At 43.8% G+C, this 14,599-nt stretch overlaps 1 protein-coding gene across 3 annotated transcripts in view; it reads right to left on the bottom strand.

Moving 5' to 3' along the window:
- Ppp2r1b (protein phosphatase 2 scaffold subunit Abeta) overlaps positions 1–12,321 on the bottom strand; it is a 37,589-nt gene extending 25,268 nt beyond the window's left edge. For 2 of the 3 annotated variants that reach the window (XM_017798078.2, XM_008832801.2), the window contains exons 1-5: positions 12,157–12,321; positions 11,361–11,451; positions 10,629–10,729; positions 6,296–6,528; positions 5,102–5,249 (exon numbers count right to left, since the gene is read on the bottom strand). In XM_017798078.2, the coding sequence (XP_017653567.1) occupies positions 5,102–5,249; positions 6,296–6,528; positions 10,629–10,729; positions 11,361–11,451; positions 12,157–12,270 (687 nt within the window). In that variant the 5' untranslated portion in view covers positions 12,271–12,321. The remainder of the gene's footprint in view (positions 1–5,101; positions 5,250–6,295; positions 6,529–10,628; positions 10,730–11,360; positions 11,452–12,156) is intronic. The other variant, XM_029563407.1, reaches the window with a different exon arrangement.
- Positions 12,322–14,599: the final 2,278 nt, after the last annotated feature.

Genomic DNA, 14,599 nt, shown 5'->3' with positions numbered 1-14,599 from the left:
AAAGTTAGTAACCAAGATAAGGTTAAACTGAACTGAAGATCAAAGATGGGCCAACTTTGAGATAGCCACGTGTAGTACGACATCAGAAAAAAGTAGAAAGGCATGGGGTTAATGAACTCAGTTTTCCAGGCATAAAACTGCCGAATAGGACAGCAACATGCCTTCTCCAAGAAGAAATACAAAATTAAAACTCAAATGAACATGAGTTCAGATTGCAGACTTGAGAAATTGCAGGTAAACAAAGAGAAACTGAAAGGATGGAGTCCTATGGGAACCCAGGAGCAGGACAAAAAATTAATGTCTACATATATACAATTTATAGTATGCACATACACAAAATCATGACAGTGCCTCCAACTTTCCAAAATTTTAAAAACTGCACATCAGCAATAACTGATTACATCTGCCTAAGACACGCTCACTCTTCTGTACCCAAATAGACAGGCTCTTGATAATAGCTACAAGATTCTTTTGCAATCTGAAAATACTAATCAAGGAGCTTCTGTCATCTACTCAAGTATATGCTGATGAATGCTTAACTGATTCTCTTCCACAACTCCCCTACACCTGTTCTTCCTCCTAGAACCTTCTGCCTTAGCAATGACACCAACATCCACCCAGGTGTTCAAGCCAAAAATCTAAACTTTGACTTCTCTTCCTCCCATCCAATGCAACAATATTAAGTATTTTTGACTCTACCTCTAAACCGCACAAGAAGATCCCCCCACCCTACTATCATCTAGGTCCTGGCTCACTTGTCTGTTTTTTGTGAGTCTCCTGCCACCCTTCCATTTCTATTCTTAGCACCCCTCCAATGTAGTTTCCACCCAGTAGCCAGAATGACCTTTTAAAAATGTCTGTTATGGGGCTGGAAAGATGGCTCAGAAGTTAAAAGGACCTTAACCTTAAGGGGACCTCTGCTCTTGCAGAGGACCCAGGTTCAATTCCCAGCACCTACATGGCAGCTAACAACCATCTGTAACTCCAGTTCCAGAGGACCCAACACCATCTTCTGACCTCCACTAGGCACTGCACAACACAAGTGCACATATATACATTCAGGCAATATACTCACACATAAAGTAGAAATAATAAAACAATAAAAGAAAAAGAGACATGAACCTTTAAGAAACAAACCTTTAAAACAAAGTAAGAAATAAAAATGTAAGTTACATAATGTCACACCTCTGCTCAAAATCTAGGTAGTCTCACTGCATCTAAAAAAGAAAATTCAGGGGCAGGAAAGATGACTCAGCAGTTAGGAGCAAAGGCTCCAACACCTCTGGCCTCTGCAGGCACCTGCACTTGTGCACAAACTAACACACAGACATACATATACTGACTTCATTGTTTTAATTTAAATTTTATTATATATATATGTGTGTGTGTGTGTGTGTGTGTGTGTTTTACCTACACATATGCATGTGTACCACATATAGGTCTGGCATCCACAGAGGCCAGGAGAGTATCAGATCCCCTGGAACTGGGAGTTACTGGGGGTGGGTATTAGCTGAGGGGAGTGCTGGAAACCAAATCTTGGTCCCCTACAAGAGCAGCCAATGCTCTTTACCCCTCAGCCATCTCTCTAACCCCCTAATTTTTTAAAAAAAGAATTTAATCTTTAAAATTCAGAATGAGCCAGGAGTGGTGGCTCATGCCTTTAATCCCAGCACTCGGGAGGCAGAGCAGGCAGATCTTTATGAATTCAAGGCCAGCCTGGTCTACACAGTGAGTTCCAGGACAGCTAGGGCTACAGGGAGACCCTGTCTCAAAAAGACCAAAAGAAAAAAAAATTCAGAATATCGGGCATGGCAACATATACCTTTAATCCCAGCCCTCAGGAGGCAGAGGCAGGTAGATCTCTGTGAGATTGAAGCCACCCTGGTCCACACTGTGGCTTCCAGGTGGGCTGGGACTAGGGAGACCCTGTCAAAAAACAAAACAAAATAAAACAAAACAAAAAAAAAACAGAAAGGAAGGAAAGGGAGAAGGGGAGAGAAGAAAGGGAAGGGGAAGGGAGGAGGAGAGAGGAGGGAAGTAGAAGGGGAAGAGAAAAAAGAAAAAGACCCCAAATGCAAATGCTCCTCCAGGTTAAAGCTGGACCTGCCCATTTCTTTCTCTCCACGTTCACTGCAGCAGAGTCTCTTACAATCACTAGTTCCAACTTGAGCTTTTATTTTTCATGTCCTATTAATAGCCCTGGAATCTCTTTAGCCTACACTCTTCCACTCCAGGTGAGGGCAATTAGCACCTTCCTTCAGGTTCTGTTACTTCTTCAGAGTTCCAGTTGACTTATCATGTCATTCTCCTATTACTTTACCCTTCTTTATTTTCGTGACACACCTAACACTTAAGATTGCTTTTCTCAATTAAAATGTAAGTTCTGCAAGGCCTTTTCTCTATTAAAATGTAAGTGGCAGAGGCAGGCAGATCTCTGTGAGATGGAGGCCAATCTGGTCTACCTAGCGAGTTTCCAGGCCAGCTGGGGCTACAGGGAGACCCTGTCTCAAAAAGACTAAAATCTAAGTTTCACGAGAGCAGGGTGCCTGTATGCCGTGTTTCACCTTGTATTTCAACCACGCCTTGTGTATAGTGGGTACTCAACAAATGCTTTTGCAATGAGTAAGCCATGAGCAGATTTTCTACCAGTAATCAGAGTGAACATATGTATACATATTTCATAACAAGGCATTTAATACTGTTCTGAGTACCAAATGCTGCTAACCTATTCCCACTTAGATGTACGTGAGTTTCCATGTCCATCAGTTTATAATTCTCTGTGACTACTTTAGCACCACAAGAGCAGAGATGAGCAATTACAACAGACATCTGACCTTTAAAGCCTAAAAGAATTACTGTCTTTTTTTTTGGCTTTTTGAGACAGGGTCTCCCTGTAGCCCCAGCTGTCCTGGAACTCACTATGTAGACCAGGCTGGCCTTGAACTCACAGAGATCCGCCTGCCTCTGCTGGGATTAAAGGCGTGCACCACCACGCCCGGCCCATGAGAATTACTGTCTTAACTTGCTGCTCTTCACATCTGCAACCCTACTATAGATGAAACTACTATTCTGTGAGAAATATAGGAGACAAAAGAAAATGTTAAATCATGCTATGGGAAGTATAATCAACTAAATTCCAAATAGGGGCTCTAAACTTGCACTGCTCCAATATGGAAAACACCATCCACATGTGGAGTCCGCGTGAAATGTAGTTATTGCCACATGTTCAAATTACAAGATTTAGAAACTAAATTCAAATCCAAACTACAACCACCAACTATATATAGCCTTGAACAAGCTAGATAAACTTTCTGTGCCTCCACTTCTAAATATGTAAAAGTGAAGTATCTGTCTCATGGGGCTGTTAGGAGAACCCAGTTACTTCGTACATGCAACCACTTAAAACAGGCTGAGAAATACAGTCAGTCTTCCATGTCAATGGGTTCCACATCAATGGATTCAAACAACCTTGATTAAATATAGTTGGGAAAAAATTTTATTTGTACTAAACAAAATGCAGGCTTTTTTAGTGTCACTGTTCCCTAAACAATAAAGTTTATTATTTACACTACAATTTTATTATTTATTTATTTATTTAGTGTGTGGAGGGGTACATGTACACCACAGCACGCATGTGGCTATCAGAACGTAACTTCTGGGAGTCGATGGTCCCTCTCTGCCTTGCTGAGGCAGGGTCTTTCTTGTTTCTGCTGCTGCACTATGTACTCCAGGCTACCTGGCCCATCAATTTTAGGGTAATTCTGTCTGCTATCTCACTGTAAGAGAACTGGGATTACAGATGCCGTCACCACATACAGCTTTTTACATGAGTTCTGGAGACTGAACTTGAGTCAGGTTTGCAAGGCTAGTAGCACTTTTACCTGCTGTACCATCTCCCCAGTTCTCATATGCACTACATTTGACATTGCAAGTAATCTAGAGATGATTCCAAGTGCACAGGAGGACGTGTATGAAGAGAACAAACACTGCATCATTTTACATGTGGGAACTGAGCATCTATAGAGACCAAGCGTCCTCAGATGATCCAGGAACCACTGCGACCTCTTTGTACAGAAGACCAACTGTAGTAAGTGGTTTAGGTGTTCCCAATTTTTAATATTTCTATACCAAAGAAACTTAGATTCTTGGCTTTAAGATTACTATTATGTGGGGGCTGGAGAGATGGCTCAGCAGTTAAGAGCACTGGACTACTCTTGCAGAAGACCCAGGTTCGCTTCCCAACACCCACTTGGTGGCTACGAACCGTCCTTAACTCCAGTTCCAGGGGACTCTGAAGCCCTTTTCTGACCTCCACAGCATTGCACAACACGGGTGCACTCACACATATGCAGGCAATACACTCATACACATAAAATAAAAATAATAAATAAGGGGTTAGGGATTTAGCTCAGTGATAGAGTGCTTCCCTAGCAAGTACAAGACCCTGGGTTCAGTCCTCAGCTCTGGGGAAAAAAAAAAAAAAAGACAAAATAACAAAAATAATAAATAAAATATTAAAAAAAGAAGATTGCTATTAGGTGACATAATCCTGCAGACTAATGCAGAAATCTGTAGCTTTCCCAATACAGTCAATGCTTATTTATCCAAGAGTCAGAACTGCAGGAAGCACTTCCTCTCCAGATCACAATACAACCTACAATTCTGAAAGACATACAATGTCTTGCTGCAGCCTTGAACTTCTTAATTATAGCTCCCAATTCATCTCTGACTCCTCCTTTTAACAGCTACTAGTGTAAGAGAGGAAAGTGGGCCTGGTTAAGAAACAGAGTATTACAATAAAGCTCACCAGGCTGAAGTATTAATTTTATTAAAAAGATCCTACATGAGCCGGGCTTGGTGGTGCATGCCTGTAGTTCTAGCACTTGGGAGGCAGAGGCAGGCAGACGGCTCTCTGTGCTTTCAAGGCCAGCCTGGTTTACATAGTGAGTCCCAGGACAGCTGGGGCTACAGAGAGACCCTGTCTCAAAAAGACCAAAAAAAAAAAATCCTACATGAGCCAAAACCCCAAAGAAATGTTTTGAGATTTTTAATTATTAAAAAAGAGCAAATTCATGTCTTAAATACTAAAGACCTGATTTACCTGTTCATCTGAAGCTAGATTAGTGAACAATGGAACAATTTCAGTTTTCACACTGTCTAGTTCCAACACTTTTGCAAATTCACCCAATTTGGAAGCAGCAGCCCGTCGTACCATTGGTGTATCATCTGAGCACAGGGAACGGAAGTGCCTGCAACATAAAGCAAAGAAGGTATTTCCTGTCAGATACTATTAGTTAGACATGTCCCAACACCAATAGACACCATTTTAGAGCCTTTCTCTTACATTAGTGATTAGGTTTCTACTCATAGAACTAACAAAAAAGAGCTAGGAAGGGGCTGGAGAGATGGTTCAGCAGTTAAGAGCACTGACCGCTCTTACAGAGGACCCGAGTTCGAATCCCAGCACCCACATGGCAGCTGCGAGCTGTCTTTAACTCCAGTTCCAGGGGAATCCGATGCCCTCTTCTGACCTCCGCAGCATTGCACGACATGGGTGCATTCACATACATGCAGGCAATGCACTCATACACATTAAATAAAAATAAAATATTGAGCCGGGCGTGGTGACACACGCCTTTAAACCCAGCACTCAGGAGGCAGAGGCAGGCGGATCTCTGTGAGTTCAAGGCCAGCCTGGTCTACATAGTGAGTTCCAGGACAGCTGGGGCTACGGGGAGACCCTGTCTCAAAAAGACCAAAAAATAAAAAAAATAAAATAAAAAAATAAAATATTTAAAAAAAAAAAAAAAAGAGCTGGGAAGACAGCTGAGTCAGTAAAGTGCTTATGTGAAGATCTGAGTTCATGTAAAAAGCCAAGCCTGTAATACCATAGGTGGCAAGATGGGAGGCAAAGAAAGGTGGATCCCTGAAAGCTCGCACCAGGCTTTGTGGCAAACTTCCAGGCCAATGAGAGACCTGTCTCAAGTAAAAGATGGAAGGTACCTGAGGAGGTATCAATACCTTCAGAGGGTGTCATCACACACACACACACACAGCATGCAAGTGAGCACCCACTCATGCATGAGAATGGCATATGCACACACCCACAGCATCTAAGTGTGCACACATGCATGCTCACGCACACACATACAAAAAATAACAAAAATAAAACACCAATATATTCAAATGATCACTTAAAAATTCTGCTCTCCTAGTATGGATAGGTAATAAGAGTACTGTGTAAACTCCACTGTGAGTCCTCAGTCCCCAAATACTAAAAGATACTGTATCTTACTGTCTAATTTCTGCTTTGACAGCATTTGAAGCCCTGGGATAACAAACGCTGAACAGACCACATGCAGATGTGCGAGAGGTGAACCAATCCCCACTCGCCAGGCGTTTCACCAGAGGTACAAAGTGAGCTTCTAGAGCGACAGGAGTATGCTCCTGGGAGATCTGCCTCAGGGACTCCACCGCCTTATCTCGAACAACAGTCTCTTCCACAGTCGCCAGGCTTTCCAAGGGAGGCTGGATAGATCACAAGGAAAACCAGAAAAGACAACTTATTGACTCAGGTTAGACACAGATTGTCACCTTAAATGTGACTGAGGGGAAGTGGTACATGTCACCAGAATGTTAGCTATATCACACCAAATGGTTACTTTCGGTTCACACTGTGATAGCATATGGTGTGGCCAACCTGAAGACACGACTTCTGTAGAAAAGCCAAGATTGCATGTCCCAGATGGCAATTCCCAGATGGTGTCTACAAATGACACAGTGGAAGAGATTTGACATAATATTAGTATTATTGAGGAGCTGAATCACTAAGTCTAAATGAAACATAGCCAAATTCAGACAGGAATATGTGTGTTTCCTTAAAAACAAGTGTGAAAATATGACCAACTTTGGGCACCACAATTGCATGACGACATCTTGTTAGGTCACTGAGTCCACAGCTCTATCAGCACTGCCCCATCCTTCCTGGGAGCGCGAGCCATCCTGTCCATCAGCGCTCACCAGTATCAATTTATCCAACCATTAAAAAGCTGAGTAGAAAACCAATTTTTTCCCAAAATACACTCAGAATGTTTCCATAAACCAAAGAGTGAGTGTTTCAGACAGAACAATCAAAAACCAAATACAGAAATGGCAGGCAATCTTGCAGTTTTAGAAATAGAAAAGATCTAAGAGCTTCATTGTCTGCACTAACATCAATAACTGAAAATGACACAGCCTGGTGAAAAGTGGAAGTAGGCTGGTTCTCTGAACCCCTCTGCCTCTCTGCGTTTGCACTTGGTCCAAGTACATTCAGGATAAGCCACACTGTACAGATTAGAACACAAAACTCTATAGAACTGACCAAGACTGAAAAAGAAGGGTGATGGATCGAGAAAGAAGTGTGCTTGCCTATCATGTTCCCAAATGATCTCATACAAAAAGGGAGCCAGGGCTCAGCCTCCCTAGAGGCTCTGTCAGAAGTCCATCGCAAACACATTGCTTCTTGTCTAAGTCTCTCAAGATCTGTGTACTGCCTGCTGTAACATATTCTATCACTACTATAAGATAAGGCAAACCCCAGAGAATGGCTTGTGGGTTGTCTTCATTTCAACTCTGCCCATTTCTCAATGTTCTTTGCTTAAGGGACCCTGATGACCACTTAGCCCCAATTCTCTATGCTCTACCAAGATTTTTAAATTTTTTAAAAAAATTATTTTATGTATATGAGTGTTTTTCCTTCATGTATGTAACTGCACCACATACATATAGGTATGTATGGCTTCTGGAAGCCAGAAGAGGGCTCGGATCCCCCTGGAACTGGAGTTACACATATAGTTAGCTGCCATGTGAATGCTCAGAACAGAACCAAGGTCCTCTGCAATAGCAGTCAGTGCTCTTAACCACTGTACCATCTTTCCAGCGCTCACTATAGCAGTCTAAGCTTATAAAACTCATTCTTTCAGTGTTGTATTGTAGCACTGATAAAGAAGAAAATACACACACACAAGATTCCTTGCTCTAGAGGAGTCTACAATCTAATGGAAGACAGTAATCGATCAATTAGACGGTGACCAGTACTCTGTAGAGAAATAGAACAGGTCAAGTGGGTAGTGAGGGCAGACCTCTCTGACACAGAAAAAAAGTTCTCTGATTTACAAGGAGTCAGCCACAGATCGCTCTAAGTAGCATCTCACTAGAGATGTACCTACAGCAAAAGACATAAGGCATTAAGATGGTTGGTGCATAAGGAAGAGAAAGATCAATCTGTGTGGAACAAAATTATCAAGAAGAACATGGCATGTGTTATATTAGCAAGTTTTTCTCTGCCGTAAGTCAAAGCAACTAACAGAAAAGGTTAAAGGAGTTATTCTGGTTCCGTTTCAAAGGTTCAGTCCATGGCTGCTTGGCTTAATGAGCCCCAACACAACATATGGCAGAAGCACTTCCTTGCCTTACTGCAGAGAGGCAGAGAGGCGGGGTAAGCCAGAGACAAGACACCCTCACAAAGCTGCCCCCAGAGACCCGCTTCCTACAGCTCCTAAAGTTTCCAGAAACTCTCAAAATAATGTCATTAGCAGATCAAGAACTTAACTAAAAATGAGCCTAAAAGGGGCAGTTCATTCAAATCATGAAATGTGACAGGCTTCCAGGGGCAGGTCACAGAACAGTTTTGTAAGCTAAGTTGTAGAGTCTGGATTTTCTAGGAACCATGGAAGGAAGTGATCCATTTACTAAGTGAAGAGTAAACTATAAAGATGCGCTAGATAGCTTGAGTTGTCAACTTGAAGAACTGGGAAGAGGCTTTGCATTGGCTTTGTGGGCATGTCTGTGAAGCATTTTCTAGATTGCTGAGTGATGTGGGAGGGTGCAGTCCACTGTGGGTGGTGCCATCCCTGAGCAGGTGGTCCTGGGTTGTATACGCAAACAGGCTGAGCACAGGCCAGGAGGCAGCACTCCTCCACAGTCCCTTCTCCAGCTCCTACCTCCGGGTTCCTGCCTTGAGTTTCTGCCTTGACTTCCTGCCCTAACCTCCCTCAATGTTGGACTGTGACCTGGGAATTCTAAGATGAAATGAAACTCTTTCCTCCTCAAGTTGTTTTTGGTCAGAGTGTTTTAGCACTGCAATAGAAAGTAACTAGGTGCCAGGGATAGGATGGCAACTAGAGGGGCTCCCCTCAATGTCCAGGTGAGTTCTAGCCTGATAAACTCATCCTAAGTTGAAAATGCCCTAAGTCAAAAACATATTCATTCACCTGACCAATCAATACAGTTTCATCATACAGTACACTGCAGAGCATTGGTAATTTACCCAAGTAATCACATGGCTGAGCATTGCAGCTTGCTACCAATGCTGGGCAGCATGTGAGAGTAACGTATTGAATACTGCCAGCCCAGAAAAGAGCAAAATTCAAAATCTAAAAGTATAATTGTTACTGAATGCACTATCATAAAAGCCAAAAAAAATCCTAAATCAAACCATCATTAACTGAGAACATCTGTAGTTAGGAAACTACTACAGAAACCCAGAGCAAAGACTGGGGTGATTTAGGGTTAGGGTAGCAGTGATAGGGGTGGAAGAAAGAAGACTGATTTGGAATAGATGCAGAGCCTACAAGAGTTACTACTAATGGATTAGATGTGAAGGAGCAACAAAGGATTGTAGAATACCTTCTAGTGCTGGGGATGCAGCTCAGTGACAGAATACTTACCTAGCATGCACAAGGCTGAGTTCAATCCCTAGACTACTAGATTTTGGTTGGACACCTGGATAGAAGGTGATACAACTTAATAAGAGGTGTATTTTAAGGAAAAATTCATAAAGATCAAAAGCAAGTTATACAAAGACAAAATATTGCTGTATGAGAATTAAAACTTTCAATTTCATAGGGAGAAAAAAAAGAGACAAAAATTACCAGGTTAGCCAGGCACAGCAGCTCATGCCTTTAATCCCAGCACTCGGAGGCTGAGGCAGGCAGATCTCTGTGAGATGGAGGCCAGCCTATCCACATAGAGAGCTCCAGGTCAGCTGGGGTTATAGGGAGACTGTCTCTCAAAAACAAAAACAAACAAAAAATAATAAATAACCAAGTCCCAATCAGACATAGGGCACACTGATTATAATCTCAGCACTCAGGAGGCTGGAGCAAGAGGATCTTAAGTTTGAGGTCAGCTTGAACTACATAGCCAAGATCTTTTGCCTCAAAAAAATACCAAGTTCTTTTCCTCCCCATTTATAAACTAACAAGTCTTCAGGGGCAGAAAGAAGCTCTTGTATCCAGTTGATAAAAGTTGAGAGTTGAAGCCAGGTGTGGTGGCGCACCCCTTTAATCCCAGCACTTGGGAGGCAAAAGCAGGCAGATCTTTGTGAGTTTGAAGCTCGAAGCCAGCCTGGTCTACATAGTGAGTTCTAGGACAGCTGGGGCTACAAGGAGACCCTGTCTCAAAAAGACAAAAAAAAAAGTTGTGAGTTGAGGTCAAAGTTCCTACATTATTTGCTTACTCAATATCTAACATTATTATCTGCCCATTAAAAGATGTGCATACAAAATGCTGTGTGACCATCACTAGATAGTATACCATTTATCCTACAAAAGCTATAGGAGGGTAGGCAGTACATAAGTACTCACCAGCAGACAGTGGGCAAAGTCAGGACCTCCCACCAGACCAGTGAAGTTTCCTAGCTGCTCAGCAAGAGCCAACAGCACCTCATCTTCATCATAAATAGTATCTGGAAATGACAGCAGCCAGTTGCTCATCAATAGGGATAAAGGGCACTGAGGTGGCACTCACACAACAGTATCCATACATGGTCCAGCCACAATCTAACAACATTTTCTTCCTTCTCTAAAAGTCTTCCTAGGTACATTTTACAAAATTAGTAAGAAACACATACCCCCACAATCAATTACTTTCCCGTTCACTAAATGGCTAGTGTTTGAATATATGTGACCATAGCATTACTATACACTTGGTGGTGTCTCTTCTACATGGAAAGCACTGGGCTCAGTTTCCTACTTAAAAACAAACTCTTAAACTTACTTTATAAACTAAAAAAATAGTGTTGGGGGGGCTGAAGAGATGGCTCAGAGGTTAAGAACACTGGTTGTTCTTGCAGAAGACCTGGGTTCAAATCCCAGCATCCATGTGGCAGCTAACCACTGTCCATAACTCCAGTCCCAGGGGACCCAACAGCCTTTTCTGACCTCCACCAGCTATTGCATGGCATCGGTGCACTTACCTACATGTAGGCAATACATGCATACACATAAAATAAAAATAATAAATTAAAAAAATTTTTAAATAGTGTTAGAAGCCACTCAAAAATGGTATGTCTGCCTTTTTAAAACAAAGACACATACCTGTAAGGAAGGGCAGCAGTTCAGTCCGAGTCCTTTCTACCCCAAGTGCTAGAGCAATAGTTGATAACTTCTTAATACTATTGAGACGGAGCTTTAAAAAAGAAAATGAAAAGAACAAAATAGAGAAATGGTTGCAATTCAGATCAAAAGAGAAAAACAGATGAAATACTGACACAATGAAGACAGCCTTTCATTTGGATCTATTCCTGAGAAAACTTGGCGGTTTAACACTTCATTAGCCAGAACACTGAAGAGACAGGAAAGGGATGAATGAATGACCGACCACACGCGGGGGCGATGAAGCAGGTGAAACCGTTAAACACAACTCCCTTTTCATAAGTTCCATCACAACTGATGAACTAGGTCAGTCCCACTCTCTCTACCCAACCAGCCCGGCCAGTTTCCAGTCCAGACGCGGCAGCCTGCAACTCTTCAAAGGGGCCGGGCTTCTGGCGCCCCACGGGCCGCTCCACCGCTCCCGGGAGGCCCGGAACCCTCCGGCGCTCATCCACCCGCAGGAGGGCGGCGCAGGAGGCAGCACGGCCCGATAGCCAAGGCGGGAACCGGTTCCCCGCCCGCCGCCCCAGAGGCCCCCGAGAGGGCTGCTGGAAGTCGAAGCGGACCGGAACGGCCCCCAGCGGACGGGAGAGGCCCACCGCGGCCCTTCCTCGCCCAGTACCTGTCGGATTCCCGCCCGGCCGACCGCGGGGCCATTCCCACCGCCGCGCCTGCCCTCACGCTTCCCTACCACGCTCCCTGCAGCGCCCGCCTGGGCTCCTCAGCCCCAGTCCAGTACCTGCACGTCCTCATTGCGAAGCTCGTCGATTAAAACCGCAATCGGATACAGCGAATCGTCTCCATCTCCGCCCGCTGCCCCCGGGGCAGCCCGGGGCCCCGCTGCGCCCGCCATGTTCTTTCTCCTCCGGCTGCTCGCCGCCGCCCGCCCCGCACCCAGGCCCCGCCCCGCACCCAAGGAGGCCGGGCTGAGGCCGGCCCTCGGGCTCTGGGGGCGTCCCGGAGCGGAGTCTTTCTCTTGACCGCCGAGGAACCCCGCCGACCCCCATTGCCAGAATTGTAGATCTGAACTCCAAATGAAGGGTGGGCTGAGAAAGCGAATGGAACCCCTGCGTCCTTGCCCCAGCCGGAAGAAACAAGGACAGGGATTCATCCTCTGCTCGTGGTGACCTGAAGCCACCAGGCGTGAGTGGTGGATGCTGAGCTTTGGAGTCAGGCGGGCCAAAGACAGTTCCAGATGCCAGAAGGAACAAGACCTTAGCACCTCCCCCGACTTCCAGCTGGCCGGGAGCCACCGGGTCTCCAGCCCTAATTGACCCCCTGGGCGGCAAGCCTCTGCAAAACCCCTCCACCCCTTCAGCCTGTTCATCAGAATCCTCCCTGGCTCCCACTCTTTAAGACAAAAAATAATGAGGGCAGCGAGAGAAAATAAACTGTGCTGTCCAAACTCCCCAGTCAATATTTTTTCCACCCAAGCTGTTAAAAGCATGCTGCTCTCTTGTTTTGTGTTTCAGTGTGGTACTGGAACGGTGCCTTCTTTTTTATTTTCTTCCTCCCATTTTTTCAGCTCTTAGCATGCAAGAGGTACAACAACCAGGCGGAATGAGGGCAAGCTTTACTCTCCAAAGTTGGTGGAGTGGACAAAGAAAGCAAAGGTGCCCTCGGACCTCCAGGGGACCCCAGGAGGAGGTGACAACCTGGGAGTTCTTTCTTACAGAACTTAATGGAAATTTTCCATTTACCCTTTGGAGCAGCACAAAATCACTAAAATATCCTGTCTTTCTGTATGCTTTGGACTGGAACTTAAGCGACTTAGAGTGTTAACTGTGTACCATTATCACAAGCCCTGAAATGACACTCTTTGTGCCTGAGTAATAAAACTGTCATAAATTATTAATAAATGCAATTCAGAAGGTTGTTAAAGCATGAGATTCCTGGCAAGAACTAGAAAATAGTTAACCGTTGACAGTGAAAGTTCAGAAATCAACAGGCCTGAGCAGGGTTTTTTGTTTTGTTTTGTTTTCAGAGTAGGTCCATGAATGTATTTTCAAAGGTTTTATTTTTGTTTGGGTAATTTTTAGGTTCATATAAAGCATAGTCTGGACTATTGGGATGGCTACTTTATATTTTAATTTTTTTAAATTATATTTGCTTAGTCATTGCATGTATGTCTGTGTGTGTACGCATGCCTATGTGACGAGCCACAGTGCCGGTGTGGAAAGGACAACTTGCAGGGTCTGTTCTCTTCTACCATGTGGGTCCTGGGGTCTGAACTCATATTGGCAGGCTTGGTGGCAAGCACCTTTATCTGCTGAGCCATCTCAATGGCCAGGGAGGACTACTTTAAATCAATGTTGCCACATGATTTCAGCACTTCTACTTGTGTTTTGGTGCAAATTTTATTGTTCTGGGCTCATGGGAAAAGAACAGAAGTGAATTTTAAATGAAAAAGATGCTTTTATGCACAAAATGAAAGCCAAATGGCATGCAACTGCACTGTCTCAACAGTTCTAAAAGAGGCAAGGAAATTAAGATATTGCAGTGGTGTAGGCATGGTGAGCCTGAAAGAGGCTGAACTTGGCAGCCAGCACCACTCACAACACAAAGTATGGTTTAGTTTTAATAAAAGACATCATTTGTCATATTAAATCACAATACTATTGTTGATATTAATACTGTTAGTCTTGTGGTTTCATTTGTATTTAACTTGTAAATTTCCTTAGGTTTGGTAGCTATATTTGAAACTATAAAACATTATATTCCTGGTTTATATTAGCAAATTTAAGTAAACATTTAATTGTTTAAATTGAGAGTTTTAAGGATTGTTTCCCCCGTAAAAGAAGATCTAGAACCACACATGGTGGAGCATGTTTAGAATTCCAGTGCTTCAGGAGGCAGAGACAGGAAGATTGCTGTGAATTTAAGGCCAGCCTAGTCTACGCAGAGAGTTGTACACCAGCCAGAGTTACATAGGGAGACCTGATCCAGACAGGCATGGTGGTTCATGCTAGTAATTCCAGCACTTGGGAGGATGAGGCAGGAAGAATACCACAAGTCTCTGGCCAATGTAAGCTACATAGTTCTAGACTAGTGTGTGCTACAAAATGTGACCCTGTCTCAAAATAAAGGATCCAGTGCTGGGCTGGAGCTCTGTGGTCTGGGCACTTGCCAGTATGAAGGAGACACTGAGTTCTATCCCCAGTCCATCAACAAAACAGAAACAA

Source organism: Nannospalax galili, unplaced genomic scaffold, assembly GCF_000622305.1.
Source record: "Nannospalax galili isolate Female #2095 unplaced genomic scaffold, S.galili_v1.0 scaffold335, whole genome shotgun sequence".
Taxonomy (NCBI): Eukaryota; Metazoa; Chordata; class Mammalia; order Rodentia; family Spalacidae; genus Nannospalax; species Nannospalax galili.
The sequence above is the reverse complement of the archived record's forward strand: the minus strand, read 5'-3'. Positions and strand labels throughout refer to the sequence as shown.